Source organism: Anarhichas minor, unplaced genomic scaffold (assembly GCF_050575085.1).
Source record: "Anarhichas minor isolate MPS153535 unplaced genomic scaffold, ASM5057508v1 ptg000027l, whole genome shotgun sequence".
Lineage (NCBI taxonomy): Eukaryota > Metazoa > Chordata > Actinopteri > Perciformes > Anarhichadidae > Anarhichas > Anarhichas minor.
The window spans coordinates 22704212-22724142 of record NW_027466473.1 but is presented as its reverse complement, the minus strand read 5'-3'; the positions used below and the strand labels follow the sequence as shown (position 1 = coordinate 22724142).

At 43.5% G+C, this 19931-nt stretch overlaps 1 protein-coding gene across 6 annotated transcripts; it reads left to right on the top strand.

Annotated features, from left to right (window-relative positions):
- Positions 1-1767: 1767 nt before the first annotated feature.
- On the top strand, positions 1768-16055 carry emsy (EMSY transcriptional repressor, BRCA2 interacting). 6 transcript variants are annotated; one of them, XM_076102017.1, is made up of 21 exons: positions 1768-1983; positions 3100-3208; positions 3327-3426; positions 3532-3606; positions 3892-4067; positions 4237-4392; positions 4811-5070; positions 5179-5401; positions 5663-5863; positions 6395-6544; positions 6631-6804; positions 6889-7025; positions 7500-7538; positions 8150-8323; positions 10417-10615; positions 10697-10864; positions 11363-11515; positions 12179-12333; positions 13031-13576; positions 14142-14552; positions 15098-16055. In XM_076102017.1, the coding sequence occupies exons 2-21, from the start codon at positions 3103-3105 to the stop codon at positions 15272-15274; spliced, it is 3780 nt and encodes a 1259-aa protein (XP_075958132.1). In that variant the 5' UTR covers positions 1768-1983; positions 3100-3102; the 3' UTR covers positions 15275-16055. The 6 variants fall into 6 exon arrangements, with proteins under 6 accessions (XP_075958132.1, XP_075958129.1, XP_075958130.1 ...); XM_076102014.1 differs by having other exon boundaries at positions 8150-8325; positions 10407-10615; positions 14145-14552; XM_076102015.1 differs by having other exon boundaries at positions 8150-8325; positions 10407-10615; positions 15110-16055.
- Positions 16056-19931: the final 3876 nt, after the last annotated feature.

The following is a 19931-nucleotide window of genomic DNA, read 5'->3' as shown; positions in this document are numbered from 1 at the left end:
AAAACCTTCAATCGTGAGTTTTGTAAATGGAGTTTGGCGTGGTGCATTCAGCTGTTTTCCATTAATTAACCCATTCAGAAAACCATTTCAACTCGATGCATCGTGTGTAAAATGTGCTTTAAACAGACGAAGAGGACGCATTGTAGAGGAACGGTTCCTTCAGCCTACCTGTCAGTGAGTGTGGACTGTGTGCCGCTCATTGGGGCTTCACTTGCAAGAGTTTTCCGACGACTTCACCCAAATAACATTTTCATGATATCCTCCGACTCTTATTAATTAAATCGGCTCCTTTATTTTGTGTCCGAACATATCCAGGAACCGTCGACGAGTCGTTATTTCCAGCATAGAGTTTAAAAAAAATCCCGTTAATCCACAGAGATGCAAGAAATAAAGAAAAGCTCTACTTTTGTATCGTTTGGTGTGAATGTGTTTCGTTAATCAGCCGCTGTCTGCATCAGCAGAGACATCTGGAAAACACTCAACTTCTGCTCGCTTTGAAAAAAACGTTTCCCCAAAAAGTTTCTCAGATTTCCTCCAAATCAAAGTAGAGGATGTCTCTATGTTCCTGAGGAAATACTTCCATGATGAATATATAAATAAATAAATATATATATATATATATTTCAGAGTACCCGGTGTTAGAATAACGTGAAACTTTGGCTGCTAAATCCAAAATGAACGTCCAGAGTCCAGTTTCATAGCATCCTCCTCCTCCAGGTCTGCTCACTTTAATCCTCTTAATGTGGACGACTGTCTGGGATCTGCTTTTTTTTTTTCCTCCAAAGTGATGATGCAAAATGGAAAAAAGGAAATGCTTTGTCCCCCCCCCAAAAAAAAAGAGTCAAAAAGAGGAGGACAAACCCACCTTCCATTCCGTTGCGTTCACGAGCTCCTCGTACTTCGCTAAACTGTCAGAGTTAACAGCATTGATGTGGTTTTATTTGGACTTTTACTGGCAGTTAAACAGTGGTGGAAAGTCATTAGGAGCATTTACTTAAGTACAATGTTGAGGGTACTTGTAAACATTGTACTTTTTACTTTTCAGACTAAGATTTTACATTCGAAAAAAAAACATAAAAACCTTATGCATTGTTAAAATAAACCAGTTGTTTCCAATCTGTCATGTTTCAGATGTCTATGAGTTGTTTCACATGCAAAGTACCAGAGGGACACAATTGACATACAATAAAAATAAAAAAGCAGGTGATGCTCACAGGCATCTGCACAGCTCACTAATTAAGATAAACTCATTAAATTATGAAGAGAACATCAACCAGCAAAGGCTGTTAAGTTGGTAAAGTTTTTGAGGAGTATTTGGGTTTGACTGTAAACTGCTTAAGGAGCTGTGGAGGCTTTGTGTATGAAGTGTGGTCCTATATTTTTTACTATTGATAGATGTATGACAGACAAACAGACAGACAGACAGGCAGACAGGCAGATAGTTACTTTATTAATCCCGCAAGGGGAAATGTTTTTGCTACAGCAGCATTTGTGGTACAGGTAAAGCAATAAAAATAACAGCGTAAAAAATATTGAATACAAAAAAAGCTAATATAAAAATGCTTTGTTTCAGTGTCTAGTCAATATTTTAGTTGTTTGTGTTTTATTACACATTTAACATATATTTGTTTGTTTTGTGATTCTCATGTTTGATTTGGCTGCATTAATAAAGTAGTCCATCTACTCCTCCACCTGTAGGTGGCAGCACTGCGCCGGTCAAGAAGAAGATGCCTCTCGCGTGTAAATATAACACACGAAGAAGAAGAAAGCTCATCCATCCACAGGCCAGCAGCAGCTAGCTTAGCAGACAACGTAAACACTGGAACATCTTTAGCTAGACTGAGCCATTTTATGACAGTTTAGCTTTTGATTTCTTTAAGAATAACTACACGATGCGGTTGTTTAGATAAACGTCTTTTGGTGCGCCATGTTTGTTTGGATTTAGAAATAACAAAGGCCTTGGAGTTGTCCTGCTAACGAACGGTAAGACATTGATTTAGCTAAGCTAACATACCATTCAAAAGGTTTTTTAATACGCGTTGAACTAAAATATAACGTCACAATGTTGGAGAATTGGCCCGAAAATATCTCACGCCTTGCTCTGAATATTTTAGCCATATATTTTAACGTTATTTTGCCTATTTTACGGGAGGGAATTTAATGAAAACCCGATTTTTCCCGTTGTGTTGACAGAATTTGACCGAGAAGTATAACAGCTAACGGTAAATGTTTCCTTGTTTGTCCGTTAATGTCGGAACCTGGTAGCACAAACTCATAGTTTTGTAATTATTATATTTTACTTTCTCCAGCATATCAGTCGTTCTTCTAAGCAGCATTTGTATGAAACAAAATCTCCCTTTTTTTGTGTGTTTGGCCTTTTACGCCCAGTGTTGATTGTAGTTACTGGGATGTCCAGTAGGGGGCGGTACCGGTCAGTGTCAACAGTTAGAAAGTTAAGACTTTATTGTTATAGATGTGAGTCACAGCCTGGTGAATTCTAATCTGGAACATGGATCCTGCCCTGGCTAAAATTAAACTGCTGGATTTGTAAATGGAGTTTAGCATCATCTCTTTAAAGTCTGGTGTCATTGTGATTTGTTTTTTTCGTATTGTCATCAAATACCATATTAAGTCCAAAACCAACACTGAACTGATTCTTCTAACAAGTATTGTCGTAGTATTTAATGCACCTAATATTAACCTGATGTACAAAACTGTGTCCTACTAATGCAGTATTTACTCCTTGTATGAGTACCATTGGCTTTAAACTCAATGCTCAGCGTTATTTGAAAATTACATTTTAATTTTTTTAAAGAAGTCGTAGTGTGATAGACGGACTAACACATTGTTGGTTTTGGCCTTTCTTGGGATTTGGAGACAGTTTGAACATTCAGAATTAACACCAGCTGTTTTATTTAACTACTTCCTGGTCCTTGTTGATGGTTTTTGATTTGTTTACTTTCCCAAGAAGATACTATTGATACCATCGAGGTATTTTTTTAACGTCATCATTTATTTAAAATAATCAACTCTTGGAGCAGGACAGTTTGAGAGAACTTGTTCTCTAATCTTTCATTACCTTGTTTCCTCTCCACTCAGCTCATGATTCAGCTGGAGAAACCAGTGCTGACTGGAACCATGCCGGTGGTGTGGCCCACCATCCTGGACCTGGGCCGGGATGAGTGCAAGAGAATCCTCAGAAAACTCGGTACGGTCATGAGATTCAAAAATAGATATGTGGAGGAACATCGCTGTAAAAAAGCATTTTTACATCTTAATCAGGCCAATAAATTCATATTTGAGTTTACCTGATTTCTGTTTCCCAGAGCTGGAGGCTTACGCTGGCGTGATCAGTGCCCTGCGAGCTCAAGGAGACCTGACCAAGGACAAGAAGGATTTACTGGGAGAACTCACTAAAATCCTCGGGTAAGTGTTTCCTACATATTCTAAAACTTGACAACCGAGAGAGGAACAATTTATCAGGCTTTTGCTTTATTTTAAATATCATTTTGTTCCCCCTCGTCCTCCCAGTATCTCAACAGAGCGCCATCGCGCAGAAGTCCGCAGGGCTGTGAACGATGAGCGCCTCACCACCATCGCATACCAGTAAGTGTGTAACCGGCCATGTAGGAGAGTCCTTCGTCATGTGCGTTACCTCGCAGTATGTGGAGCAACATGGCAAAACAAGCAGATTTATGTACTTTATGTATCCACTTTTCAGCAACAACGACCAAATAAAACGGCTCTTCATCAGTTCAGAAATCAAACTTTTCATCTGTTATGATACGCACGCTTCTCTGACCATGCAGATCTTTTGATTGTGAATTTGGCTCACCATTGCATACTGGGAATTGTAGTTTTAAAAACTAACATCTAATAACTCATTTTCAGTATGTCGGGTCCAAACAGCTCGTCCGAGTGGTCCATTGAGGGACGCCGACTCGTCCCCCTGATGCCGAGGCTCGTCCCTCAGACGGCGTTCACCGTGACTGCCAACGCTGTGGCCAGTGCCACGGCCAATCAGAACGCCTCCCTTCTGTTGCCGGCAGAAACGGGAAACAAAGAAGGTTTGACCAGCATCACTTTGCATTTGACAAAAGCTGCATTCAAAGGGAATCAGGACGGCAATAAGATTATTTTTGTGTCTACTATTTAATGTAATTATTCTAGAAATGCACGTCGCTATAAAATGCAGCTTTGTCTTAATATTCTATTGCGATGTTTGATCTCCTGCAGTGGTTGTGTGTTACTCCTACACGAGCACCACCGGCACCTCCACCAGCGCGACAGCGAGCAGCGGCGCCATCGGAGCGACTGTGAAATCCCCCCGACCGCCCAGTCCTTCCTCCAACGTGGTGGTGCTGCCCAGCGGGAGCACCGTCTATGTGAAAAGTGAGCGTCCACATCATCTCATCAATTTCAACTTCTTTTGCTCTGCACATGCCTTTAACACGTGTACTGATCCGCCTAAAGGGGGCGCTGCAAGGCTGGTTTACTGATTACTAACAACAGAACAAAGCTAACCTTAAGCATGAATAGAGTCTCTTTCTTTTTCCTTAAATTGAATTTAATTTTAACAGTTAGTGCTTTCCTCTTCTCAAATGTGAGTGACATTAGTATTTGTTGTTTTGCTTTGTGTTATCTATATCTTTAGTTTTTGGACTGTTTGTTGAACAAAAGACAGATATTTGATTACGTCCCACTATTTTCTGATGTTTACTACACCAATTTAATTAATGGATAAGACATAACTACCGGCATCCCTGCAACATCCTGACTCTCCGTCCTCCGTCCCCCCCCCCCCCCCCAGGTGTGAGCTGCTCCGACGAGGACGAGAAGCCTCGCAAGCGCCGGCGGACGAACTCGTCCAGCTCGTCGCCGGTGATGCTGAAGGAGGTTTCTAAGGTGACGATGCCGCCGGTGTCCAAGAGCATCACGGTGCCGCTGAGCAGCCCCAAGATGAGCAACATCATGCAGAGCATCGCCAACTCGCTGCCCCCTCACCTGTCCCCCGTCAAGATCACCTTCACCAAGCCCACCATCCAGAGCACCAACACCACCACGCAGAAGGTGAGTGATGTCTCTCTACACCAGAGGTTCCCAACTTCTTTTTCCTTGAAGCCCCGCCTCCTTGTTTCTAAGAAAACCTGAGCCCCCCAATCACTCTTCTTCATTCAGGTGATCATCGTGACGACTTCTCCCAGCTCCAACTTTGTGCCCAACATCCTGTCCAAGTCTCACGCTCACAACAACGCCGCTCTGTCCAAGCTGGTCTCCACCTCCATGCTGACCGCCGCCGCCCAGAAACAGACGGTGGTCTTCCCGGCCAGCGCGACAGCAAACACCGTCGCGGTGACCACCGTGGTCTCCTCTACGCCGGCAGTGGTCATGTCAACAACATGTAGGTCCTTCCTCCGCATTCTCCCATTTTGTAGGCTGGAAACATCATATTTCTGTCATTTTAATCGTACTTTGGATGCATCTTCTTCGGAGTGGTTTGTGATAAACAAACATGTCAATATAATCTGAATGAAACTGTTTGGAAGAAAAGGTACTTTACAGCCGATGACTGGTCACAGACTTTAACACATTTGCTCTTTTTGTGACACTTTGCCAAACTGTTAGCTTTGTTAGCATCACAGTCCGGTGTTCACTGTTGCAGGTGCTTCAGCCGGAGTGAAGGTGGCTTCAGCCAGACTTCCTTCACCTAAGACCCTGGTGGGCTCGCCGGCTCAGATCATGGCCCAGTTCCCCAAACAGCAGTCCCCCAAACAGCTGCACCAGAGCTCAGCTATGGGAGTCACCCAGACCACCAGCAGCTTACAGGGCTGCAAGCCCACCATTCAGATCAAACAAGAGTCCGGTGAGCCGCTTTCTTTATGTCGTTATGTCTTTTTTATTCTATATCTATTTCTTTCTTTTACGTTTCTCTTTTTAGTTTTACTTGATCTCTTTCTCTCGTTCTCTCTTTTATTTTATCTTTCTTAATTCATTTTTTTCTTTCCGGTTTCTTTTTGGTGTCTTCCTTTCTTTATTTTCTTTCTCTCTTTATATTTCTTTATCCCGGTCTTTCTTTAGCACTTTATTTCTTTAGGCTCTTATCTCTTTATATCTTCGTATTTTAATTTCTTTCTCTTTATTTATTTTGTAGTCTTTTTTTTTCTCTGGAAGTTATAGCTCTATATTTAAAAGAGAAATTGTGCAAGCATAAATATGTTGTATTATGCTTTTTTTTTATGGGCAAAATAAGATTTTATTGTTTATTTCTGTATTTTCTGTTTTCTTGAACAAAACCACAATGGACCCTCAATGCACTAGCGTAGCATAATTCTTTCTACATTTTTTGCAGCATAAAAGTGTTTTTTCTTTGTACTAAATCAATGTTTGTTTACAGGAGTCAAGATAATCACTCAGCAGGTTCAGCCCAGTAAAATCCTGCCCAAGCCTTCGTCGGTGGGTTTGTCCAGCAGCAGCTCGTCTCCCATCATGGTCGTCAGCAGCAATGGAGCCATTATGACGACCAAACTGGTCACTCAGTCCACAGGTGACTCACCTGTACTCAACACAGTACTGAGGCTTTGATCCCCGGGCCTGGTTATTTAAATAGCAACACTGTATGTTTGTGTGCAGCTACCCAGGCCGCCTACACCCGACCGACCGTGAGCCCCAGCCTCGGAGCCAGAATATCGGCCTCCAGCGGCGGGACCACCTACGTCAAGACCACCAGCGGCAGCATCATCACAGTGGTGCCCAAGTCTCTGGCCACGCTGGGCGGCAAGATCATCAGCAGTAACATCGTGTCCGGTGAGCCAAAGAGGAGAGATCCACGTCGCCGTTATCTCACGTAATCTCCAGAGTTTTGATAAATATATATTCCGTCTGCAACAGGCACGACGACTAAGATCACCACCATCCCCATGACCTCCAAGCCAAACGTCATCGTGGTTCAGAAAACCACGGGGAAAGGAGCGACCATCCAAGGGCTGCCCGGCAAGAATGTGGTCACCACGCTTCTAAATGCCGGGGTCAGTGAAACGCCTCTCTCTCTCAGCACTACGCTGGGCTCCACGCTGACCGCTCTACTGGTGCCACTGGTGCAGCCGACGTTCTCCACGGTGGTTGAGATGATTCATTAATCATCGGTGATACCTCCGAAGTACATTTTAATTGGCAACTTTTTACAAAAATGGCAACTATTCACTCGTTCCAGCTTCTCAAATGTGAATATTTTCTATTTCTTAAACTCTTGATTTGTCAGATTGGTCGGACAAAACAAGACAACGGCACGATGAGCTCTGGAAAATGTACAGATCAAACTATTAATCAATTAAATGAGTAAAACAAACTCATAGTGCAAATGGTCATAAATACACTAATACATCTTTCAAATGATTCTGATGGCATAATTGTTTGTTGACGTTTTCTTGTGCACTTTGTGTGTTGATTTGAACCCGTTAATTTCACTGTTGTGACGCTGTCTTTCTTGATACAACCACTAGGTGTTGCCAAAGTTTGAAACCTTCACATCCTACACAAAGGTCCTTTAAACATTTTATCAAATTACATTTCCTGAATTCAAGGTTTTAAAATTTGTTCAAAATACAGTACTGTGTTTCATTTGTGTTCTTAAAGAAAAATTCTAATTTGAGTTGATTTGAGAGTGAAATGTTCAGATTGATATCACTCGTATATCCGTTTGTTAGACATGAAGCTCCAGCCAGCATCCAGTTAGCTTAGCTTAGCACAAAGACTGGAAACGGGTGGAAACAGCTAGCATGGACTGTCAAAATGTAGAACCGTTAGCTTTCTTATGTCTTAAAATAATATAGCGACTTAGATGTCGGGCTGCAACTAGCGATTGTTTTCACTGTCAATCTGATGATTATCTTCTTGATTAATCAAGTAGTTTTTGGAGTTTTTAAATGTTTAAAAAATGTCCATCAGTGATTCACAAAGCCCAAGATGGCCACCTCACAACTCAAGGATATTCAGTTTGTTGTTGCAGATGAGAAATAGCGCGACAATATTCAAGTAATCGATTAATCGTTGCAGCTCTACTTTGTTGCACATGAGCATTTTAAAGGGATTACTGCGGATCTCTCTCTTGTTTGTCGTCATGACATGTTGTAATAAACTGTGTGCGCTTCAGGGAGAGAAAGGCCTGCAGGCTGTTCAGGGCACCAAACCGGCCATCATCACGGCCTCCAGACCCATCACCAAGATGATCGTCACCCAGCCCAAAGGCATGAGCTCCGGGTCCCAGACCACCGCCACCAAGATCATCCCCACCAAGATCGTCTACGGCCAGCAGGGCAAGACACAGGTGAGGCGTCGCCAGCTCGTCACACCTTTCGGTTTGTGTTTTCCGACAATGAAATATTCTATTTACCGCTGAGGGAATGTTCTACTTCAGAGAGGCTTTAAGGCTCATCATTAGACCCTGGTTAGCCACATTCAAATGAGGTTATCATATGACTAACATCAAGATATTCACATGACCTCAAGTAACCACAAGTATGACGTCTGCTGAACACAGAAGAGCAGTTTTAGACTTCTTCTTCTTCTCCCATCTGGGTCATGCTTGATATTTTCCGGGGGAAGTTGTATCTTTGGTCATTAAAACAAACGTACATCAGTTTGAATTGAGAGAAAAATCCCCAATTCTTCAGGCGGACAGATGGATAGCGGGGCTTTGACGCTGACCTTTTTCTTCTTCCTCCATTTACTTCCCCTCATTCAGAGAGAGAGAGAAATGAGTTTTTCCCTAAATGTTGTCAATGACTGACGGCAACTTAATCTGCTGCCCTTTCAGGTTCAAACAGCTGCAGACTGCAGCGCTCGTCTCCTCTAACGGATCGTGTTTCTATTATATTAAAGCTGCATGGATTGCAGTGACTTGTAAACACAGCGTTTACTTTAGGACGATACCCGAATCAGAAGATTTGGATTCGAAGCGTATTTGGCTGTTTAATAAGAACATTTGATTATTTGTTTCTTATTTTTTCATATTGTCTATAATTTGGCAATTTCAGAAATCCATTGGCAAGAGTTTGATGATTTTAAATCTGGGATCAAGTGTCTTGATCCTCTGATTATAAGACGAGCCACTCAAATTGATGACTAGAGCACATGTTTATCATAGATCTGACTTGGTCACACGAGAGGGGAAACTCCCAAATAATCCGCTATATTTGGTTTGATTCAGTATTTTATTTGTATTCTATAATCGGCGCCCTCGTCAGAAGCTACTGTACAATGAATCCAGCCGCTGTAGGCGTTGTTTTCAGTTCCTGGGGGTTTTTTTCTGCCGTTTAAAAAGTTAAAACAAGATTAGTTCTGTAGAAATTCATATTTCTGACAACAATTATTCCTCATATGAGGGTTTGACATTATATCTTGTGATCTAAAGAAGAAACGCCCACTGAGAGGAGAGAACTGAAGAGATAGTGAACTACCCAGACATTTCTTTCTAAGGCTTTTTGGGGAATTTGAGTTCAACACACAAGTGTCGGATGTCCAGGTGGTTTTTTAGTACCTTCATACACTTGAAGCAGTGAGGGATGAAGGAAAACAGTGAGCTCTATCTATAATAAAGCATCTTATCATGAATAAAATACTAAATTACTGCAACAAGGTTTTGCTGATGAAACGGTACGTTGTACTTCTCAATATCTAACTCATCACTTTAGTCTAAATTTAGCCTGAATTCACTTTCTATTTTTAGTGATCAAGAGGAAATGGAGGTCAGTGAGTCAGCCTGCTGTACAGTACAGTAGAAGGTTTCTTCCTTATTTGTCTCCTTGTTATAGGTTTTTTTGGGGGAGTTTTTCATGTATGTGAGGGTCCCGGGACGGAGGATGTAAAGCCCCGTGAGGCTGATTTGTGATTTTGGGCTATACAAAATAAATTGAATTGAATATACAATACGTACTGTATTCAACACCCACAGTGATGATCCGCTGTGCAGTTTCAGTAAAAACCACAAGCTAGATCCACCAAAACGACGACAACAATAATCTGAAAATCACGTCACAAAAAACACCAATTTCGGTACTGAAGTTACTACTTTCCAGTGACGAAAATGACTTGACTCGTTTACATTTATGACCGGCTTACTGACAGCAAAGCAGACGGAAATATGACGTAGTCACTGACTGCAACGATTCGGAAACTTGTATTAACGTCATCATGCAAATAATCGCCTCCCACCAACCCGAGTCGGCTGTAAGTGGAATAAATCCCTCAAAGTAACGATGTAAACATCCAGCGTCTGCCCCTCCAAGTAGTGGTGGTGTGAATGCAAACCAATGTCTCGTATGAAATAAATACATCACCCGCTGTCTATATAGTCGAAACATTCTGGATGTGAGCCGCTGCTTTACAGAACACTGTTGTGTTCCTTTGGTTTCCTTCCAGGTTCTCATCAAGCCGAAGCCAGTGTTCCAGACGGCGGTGGTGAGCGAACAGACCCGGCAGCTGGTCACCGAGGCGCTGCAGCACGTGACCCGCTCGGCAGAACTGGTGCAGGTTCAGGCTCAGGGTCTGGGTCACGACGGGTCCACGAAGGACGACTCCGGAAGCTTAGCGGGCGAGTCATCCCACAGCGGCGCTCAAGGTAAAACTTCTAGAGACGAGAGATGATACGGTCGGATGAATCGGCTGTAAATTACAGTTCGTCCCACGTTGTTTCCTTCAGAGCCTCAGCCTGTAGTGCACGTGGTCTCCTCCAGAGAGCATGATTGGACAGAGCAGGAAATATCAGTGGAGTCCAGCCCGACGATCATCTACCAGGAGGTGTCTGGTGGGGAATCCCAGTCCGCTACGTCAACCATCAAAGCCCTGCTGGAGCTTCAACAGACGACAGGTGAGCCTTTATGTCACGAAGAGACGTCAGCGGGAAAGATGGGGGTAATTATGCCTGAGGCTTTGCTTTCACAATAAGCTCGTTGGGGCTTCAAACCTATGGAACTGGCTCGATTAGTAGACAGGAAGTGAGAAAGAGAAACCACGAAATACTTGAAGGTGTCGTACATAAGAACTCCCATTTCAGAACTTCCAAGGACACCCCCCCCCCTCCCCTCCCCTCCCCTCCCGTCTCCTGATTGTAAAATTCCCAAAAAGCGAAGAGAATGTGATTTATGAAACCAGAGCCGTTCAGCAGATCCACTTATTGACTTACGTCTATTGTCCTAAAAGCACCGTGTCATTTCTAGGCGACACTTAAAGTACTGTGAAGGATCATATATTTATTTATATTGTACATGGTAGTTCAATGCTAAATGTTTATGCTTAGTTTCTCTGTTCTACTTTGTTGTCGCCAATAAAGCTGATTGTGATTATTGACCCTCCGCTCTCCATCCAGTGAAGGAGAAAGCCGAGTCCAAACCCAGACACACCATCGACCTGAGCCAGATGGCGGTGCCCCTCCAGCTGAGCCAGGACAAGAAGCCCAGTCCAGAGTCCCCCAGACCCTCCACCTCAGAGGCTGAACCCAGCACCGAGTACCTCACAGCAGGTAGTACACCTCTCCAGTGTCATGGCCCACCCTATGAAATACTCAGATATTTTGTCTGAGTAAAAGTTGCAATACAACAGTATAGACATACTCTGAAAATGTACTTAAGTACCGAAAGTAGATGTACTCGTTATAATACTATACTATATATTATATCACTGGATTATAAGTATTGATGCATGCATGTGGTCAACGCACTACAGGAATGTACTATTGTTTTGTTTGTCATGTGTTTGTTGTGCATCCCTGTGTTGCATAATGACAATAAATGATCCTTGAATCCTTCAAATGTAGTGAAGTAGAAGCATAAAGTAGTACACAATAGAAATACTCAAGTAGAGTACAGGTACTTCACAGTACTTTTATTACATAATTGCCTCAATCATTTTGCATCGTCTAGTTGTGAAGAGAGACACAACAGCATCACTGTGTGGCATAAAACAAACCAAAATACAATATGAATCATTATTCTCAATAGTTTAACAAATACATGACCTCAGCCCTACTGAGCACTTCCTGTTTTCGGTTGGCAGCTTTATGACTTCAGAGGAACAAAGTAAACTTCAAACTAAAACCTCAAATTTAACACTGAGGCACACAAAGCATGTTGTCCTTTTTGATTTGTTGATATTGTTTCGCCTGATTCTACATCTGTGGTTAAAGGTAAAGTCGTCAGCAGCAGAGTGGGCGTGGCCTCCGAGGACGACAACAATGTGGTCATGTCCTCCAGCCAGCAGCCGGGAAAGCTCTACAAAATCAGCAGCCAGGTTACCGCGGTAAACAAACCGGCAGCCGCGGCTCCACACGTCGGCCACATGGTGAGGACGCTGGGCGGACACTCTGGAAACTCATTGGAAGTGGTTTTAGGACAAATATAGTAGTGTAAAAGTATAATGTTGGGTTGTTAGCTGGTACATTTAGTTTGCATCGATTATTCTGGATTAAATGGTCGGTTAACCTAAACATTAAACCATCACTTGTCATTATTAGTATTTAACCGAGCTAGTTCTGGTGTTTATGTTCCCATGTTTTGAGACAATGGAGGTGACGGGACTTTTATTTGTGGTGCTCACAACCTTGAACAAAACATTGTGTGAGCGCCACAAACCACTCCGGATAATCCAGAGTATACATCGTTAACAATTTTCACAGGAACTATTTGGGGAATTTAGGCGAAATGTAATGGTTTTATTGGAACGTTTGTGATAGTTTTGTTAAACGAACGGCTTATCGGGCTCCAAAGTTATTTAAATTACCGTATAATCGTTAAATTGTGTTTTTTGTCATTTACATTTAACTATTAAGAGTCAAAATATAAATAAATTATAAGATGATGACTCATCGAGTCATACTGGCCCCCAAGAGCTAGAAATAGCCCTCAGTTAAACTAGTTTAACTGCACTCGTCATGGTGCATTCCTGCCTCTGCAGTGGCTCCCGTTAGCTCCACGAGGAGGAGGTTAAACGTCTCCCTCCTCCTGATAACATCTCTCTCTTCTTTGTGACTGTGTTCCAGCCCTCTGACAGCCACGGTAGAACCGAGGCCGTGTTAGAGGTGGGCGAGCTGGAAGGCGACACCTTGGACCCCCAAACGGGTTTGTTCTACCGCTCCAGCCAACCGGCTTCAGAGCCCACGAAGCAAACCGGCCACTCTGCAGCCGCTCGGCCTGAGGCCGAGCAGAGCCGCCTCACCTCCACCTCCGTGCAGCCGCCACCCCAACTACACAGCAAACCTCAAATCAGCCAGCCTTCCTCTTCCTCCGCCGCCTTCCCTTCCACTCTTCTTCTGACGAAGAAACTCCCAAAACTACGAGAGCAGATTCAGCCCAAACCCCAGGTCTTAACCACCCAGAGCCCCAAAGACAGACCGCCGGCCCAACCAGGGGCAAAGGTAACGAGTAACCTGGTCACGCCAACCAACAAGCCCCTGTTGACGCCGCAGCTGCCGAAGCTCCAGCAAGCGCCCACGTCCCACCACAGACCTCTGCACACGCCCATGTCCCACCCGCCTCCACTGCAGGCGCACCACCCAGTCAGCACGGAGAAGACCGCCTCCAGCCAGGTGAGTGCTTTTGCCAAGAGAAAGAAATAAAACAACTTGGGGCATTTTGTTTGTTTCAATTTTAGCACAAAGGCTTTTTTCGGTCACGCCTGTTCACATTGGATTTGAAAAAGAACCGCCCCGAGGTAGAAATTCACGGCCAAACTTCTGTCAGTCATCTTATTGTGTTTGTTTGGAGGCATGTGACCGAACCAGTATAGTGTGAAAGTGCCGGGGGTTTTCCTTCTTTCCTTGTAAAAACGTAATAAAATATTTTTCCTCAAACACGACGCAGACCGATAAAGCAGCAACAAATTGATTTATAGTGAAGTTACTTTACATGTTTTGCTTTCTGCTGCAGTGTTCGTATCTGATAAATCATGTTTCCTGAGCTCTCCTTTGACCAAACAGGAGAAATTCAGATTTTGCAATTTTGGTTTCATGATGCTGCCATTTGTCTGGAAATCAGGTGCAGACACACACCCTGCAGCCGCTGAGATTTACCCCAAAAAAACAATTGTGACTACGAAAGGGATGACTGTCGGAGTTTCCTGAATTTCTATTTGTTATTTTATCTCCACCACAGCAGCCAATCATCACACAGAGCGCCACCGTCACCAAGATCACCTTCGGTGTCCCCCACCACACGTCGCAGGTCTTCAGCAGCGGCGAGGCCACCGCCAAGCTGATCCCGGAGTCCAGCTCCAGGCCCTCGGGGGACAAGCCCTCGGTGTCCTCGGACATCCTGAAGATCTCCATGATGGAGGCGGAGATCGACCCCAGCACGGAGCCCATGGTGGTGGACTCCTCCAGCGACTGCGGCCCTCTGGGCAAAGCCCTGGAGGTCCGGGCCGTGTCGGGCACGCTGGACTCGGGTCAGTTCATCAGCAGCTCCGGGGCCTCCGTGCACCATCACTCCCACAACAAGTCCCAGCAGTTCGGCTGCATGCAGGGCCTCACCGCACAGAGGAGCAAAGAAGACCTGGAGGTCATCGAGGTGAGATGTTTAGGACTAATGTTCGTCATAAATCACATCGATTGAGGTACAGACGGGTTTGTCAGCATGTCTGTCACATATTAACCTCTTTATTTAGACATTTTTATGAGTCAGGCATCACAGTCCGTGTTTCCAAACACATTTGTTCTCAAGCTGTATGGAAACAGAAATATGACAGTACTTTCTGAACTGCAAAAACATTTTTAAGCTCGCTTTAGGTGGTTTTTGTCTTTGTCGGAAAAAGAGTTGATGCACTGAATGGGTTCTGACGTAGCGAACATTTAACTCGCATGACAGACAGATATTCCCGTAACGTGTGAATGCTCGTCTTCGTATTAAAGAAATTCACTTTAAATTCTCTAGAAACACGATTGTTGTGAACTTTAAATATATCTTTTAGATACACCAGACTGTACTGATGGTATAGAGGGCAGGAGACGGTTGTGTTTTAAATAAATATGTATTGATAAATCTATCTTTCTTTAATGGGACAGGATACATTTTGTTATCTTTGACTGAAACCCAAATGTGACTAACGCATGCAGGTGATTCCTCAGTATTCCATCCTGCCGGACTCCAGCCAGTCCAACGTGGTGGTGGAGCCCAGCGGCTTCCTGGAGATCACCAACTACACCAGCCAGCAGCTGGAGGAGGACAGCCCCATGGAGCAGGAGGTGGACAGCAGCAACGACGAGGCCACGGCAGCCGGTGACCAACCGTAGAGCCTCCGGTGGACAAAGACTTTATGGCTGTCTAGTGCAAGAGCAAAAATGTAAAATATGAGTTTGTTCATAATAAGTACTTGTTTTCCTCACCACAACTAATGGCACATGTGTTTCTTTTTATTGCCAGTGAGGAGTGCTGAGATGTAAAATGAGGGAGCGAGGTGAAAGGATTAGTTTTAGTGCAGTTGGAAAAACAGCCACTCCAAACATACCTTCCAGGACAGTTGCACGTCCATGAAATTGATTATTTTGGCAGTTTTGGCTCCGGTCATTTCAGTAACATACAGCCGGATCAAACCCACCGCAGTCCTGCATTCATGCTGATCGTCCAGAGTATTTCAAATACATGTTCCCCAATGTAGTGTACAAAGCGACGCTCCTGTCGGTGGACTGAATCTGAAGGTTTTTCTACCAGATGAACAGTGTTGTTGTTTTTCTTTGCAGCTTTTTAACAGTGAAATCTCGTAAAATGCTTCTGGGATTTTAAGAACAAAGCTGGAGCAGATTGAAGGAACGTAAACCAGACGAGCGCCCTGGAGGAAGGATACCATGTGTGTTACTGTTCATTGTAACTGATGTAATGTAGAAAGAAACGTACCTTTCTTTGTAAGATATATATTCTGCAGTTTAAAAAGTTGCTGTGAGAATTTCCCCGAGTATGCATCTGCTTCTGCATAGTGTGTTTTAAACTATGCATTTATTTTATACCTTTTCAAACTAGATGACTAGTTGAGAGAAATCATTTAATCTGCACAATAAATCCGCTGAGTAGAACGTGTCAGTTTAGTTTTATTGGTTGCTAACGAAGTTAGCTTTTGGATGTAGAAAGACAACATGAGGGATTAACAGTGAAATGCTGTGTTCACGTCATTCAGAGTAATAATTTGTGTCCGATATTTCCACACAAAAAGCTACGCTGAGTCCTTTACCTTCCAATTCCATAATTTACCTGAGCCGGCAGCTAACAGCGCTAACGGTGATAGAGCTAAAGGTGCGTTCACACCAAACTCCAAACGAACCAACTACGCCATTTATTCCCGCCATCAACCATGGAAGAAATAACCCAAAATAAACAGGTTTTGCTGTGATTTAACTGCAATAAACGTACATAAAAAAGATGCCAAAATAACTACATAATGACGCTGATTTGTAAAAAGTCTGAATTCATGTTTTGTTAGTTCTCTCTGCAAGACGACAAGCAAATCACTTTTAAAATACTTGTTTTCTCGATGGAGCTCGGATCGATCGGTGCTAAGCTAACATTGTAGCAGCTCCATCAACACTCACAATAACGTCATCTCGGCGTAAATACGGCAGCGTCTTTTTCCTTATTTGTACCATCTGGTTTACACACACACATTTATACACACAGTTTCGCGTTACTCTCGTCTGTGCATTGACTTACGTAATCTACTCACGCCGCGTTTAGTGTGAACACGGTTTAACACTTTTAACCTGAGTGTGAACTGAAGTGTTGATTTATGCCTGAAGCGTCCGCTATGTGAACAATGCTCAAAGAAGCTCCGATTACCACACACGCACACAGAGCGACTTCATTCTCTGCTCAGGTAGTAAATAGTGGGTTGCTGCTATATTTGCTCTGAATTTCGAGCACCTTTAAAAGTGAGCACAGAGAATCTTCCCCTCTTCAGCTTTCTAGTGTCAAACTCTGCACATCGGTCAAACATCAAAGGGAAGTTACAATACGCAACGTGTGGAGGACAACTTTCTACTGAAATTCCTGTTAAGAGGGACTTCCTACAATACAAAGAAGTACTTTGACTGAGATTCTAGGAGCTTCCTCTCATGGAGCAGGTTGTGTAAGAGCGCTCTGGTGTTCCCACCACTTTGGGTTCATGGTGTGGATGAGTTGTGTTTGAGGTTAAATGTGTTTTTTTCAAAATTCTGACCATTTGGAGACAATCCCTCAATCATAGATATGCTCTGAATTTTTAATTTGGCATCTTTAATAAACCAGAAAATCATACAGTGTGCAGATATTTTGACTATTAAGAATTTAAAAAATGTACAAATTAATATCAAACCAAGACAGTTATTGATAAAGTATGTGACAAATTGTAATGTTTCACAAAATAAGCTAAGTGTCCGCTTGCCAGGACTCTGCTGTTGTTGGGATCAAACCAGTCATTTTTCCACTTTACTGGTTACATCGCAGCAAAATCCTGAACTACAACACATGTACACATTCAGATTCCATTAAGTGTTATGAGCACAGTTTTTGGCTGTGTACAACCATTATATTATCTGCTTACACTTACACGCCAAAAAACATTTACTGTGGCTCCTACTGGCGAATATAAAATGCTATTTATTGCAATATACCGACCAGCGGAGCCAAGCTTCATGTTTATTGGACGCTGTGCGGCGGTGTTGGAGGTTTTTCCACTGACTCTGCACACTTGTGAAAAGCCTTAACACACACTCCCGGGTAGGAGTGTGTATGAACACAAGTGTGCATGAACACACACACTCTGCTAGGAGTGTGTATGAACACGCACTCTGCTAGGAGTGTGCATGAACACACACTCTCTGGTAGGAGTGCGCGTTAACACACACTCCCTGGTAGGAGTGGCGTTAACACACACTCCCTGGTAGGAGTGGCGTTAACACACACTCCCTGGTAGGAGTGGCGTTAACACACACTCCCTGGTAGGAGTGGCGTTAACACACACTCCATGGTAGGAGTGGCGTTAACACATACTCCATGGTAGGAGTGTGTATGAACACGCACTCTGCTAGGAGTGTGTATGAACACGCACTCTGCTAGGAGTGTGCATGAACACACACTCTCTGGTAGGAGTGCGCGTTAACACACACTCCCTGGTAGGAGTGGCGTTAACACACACTCCCTGGTAGGAGTGGCGTTAACACACACTCCCTGGTAGGAGTGGCGTTAACACATACTCCATGGTAGGAGTGGCGTTAACACATACTCCATGGTAGGAGTGTGTATGAACACGCACTCTGCTAGGAGTGTGTATGAACACGCACTCTGCTAGGAGTGTGCATGAACACACACTCTCTGGTAGGAGTGCGCGTTAACACACACTCCCTGGTAGGAGTGGCGTTAACACACACTCCCTGGTAGGAGTGGCGTTAACACACACTCCCTGGTAGGAGTGGCGTTAACACACACTCCCTGGTAGGAGTGGCGTTAACACACACTCCCTGGTAGGAGTGGCGTTAACACATACTCCATGGTAGGAGTGTGTATGAACACGCACTCTGCTAGGAGTGCGCATGAACACACACTCCCTGATAGGAGTGTGTGTTAACACACCGGCGCTTCCCCCCCTCGTGTTGAAAGTGATCCACTGGGCTCCTGGGGGCTGATATCCAGCCTGCAGAGTCTGATTGGTTGAACTTAACCTCCAAACATGTGGCTCTGTTTAGCAGTTTAGGAGCACGCTGAGTTACCGTCCCTCCACCCTGCACCCCTGCATGGATAATGTTGCCAAAGTCCCACCGGATAGCACAGTTTACTCGGCTCTGCTGACTCACCTGACTGAGTAACGGCTACTATGAACAGTTCTATATCAGCTCTGTTTCTCAGGAAGACAACATAGATGCAACCTTTGTTTTCAGAAATATCTCAAATATTCCCCGGATTGCAGTGAAATTTTGAGTCCTAATCGAATGTTAAATTAAAACGTTGACAAAATGTGTTCAAATGTAATCTTGTGAAATGTAGTTTTGGTGAAAAGTTTGAATAAATCTAGTTGTTTGAAGGAGATGATTTCACAGAAACATAAAATATATATTAGAGGGAATTAAGAGCTGTTTAACCTGCTAACATTAGCTAATATTAGCACATAATAATACATCAACCACTATAGATGACTATAACAAAGTACATTGTTAATGGTTTACGCTGACTTCAAGCGGTTAATATGATTCTTTGGACGGTGGCGAAAAAGGAAAACTCTGGAGCCTTGTATACAACTGCTATAACAAAATAAACAACACAAAACAATCTGCATCTGCTGATATGGATCATCAATGATCGGCAATAGTTATCGGTGTAAATTAAGCTTTCATCGGATACGAATCCTTAAATTCTCCCAACAGAGATACGAGACAGAGCTTCAAAGATGGAGGACTTGTGTTTACTACCAACGTTACATCATCACTTTTTGCAGTGTCATTTTAAAGAGGTGGCAATAATCGATGATGAAGAACTCACGACATACATGTAGATGTAGTGAGCCCGGCCTTAATGGTTCTTTTAAATGACATCTTACATTCACGCGCTCATCTGAGAGGCTCCATCAGTCCTTCATCGGTTCTGTAGAGCTGATGAAACCTTTTGGATAAACCATGAAATATACTCAAAGTCCAGCTGCTTTTTACTGAGTCATTGCTGAATGTCTTCTCTCTGAGAGTCTCCACTAAACACAGCAGTGGACAGTGTGTTTGGTGGTCTGTTTAGTCTTGTTGTTAACAATTTAAAGTTATTTAAACCCCGTGGGAAAGATTATGGGTGTATGAGGCCGAAATAGGAGTTTCCTCCATTATCCATCATTCATCATGGAGGCCAGAGCAGCATTCCTTCAGCTTGAGTTTACTCAATTTCTTTTTGCTTTTCTTGAGTCAGGGTGAGTCCTTCACACACTGGTTCCTCTTGTCTACAACG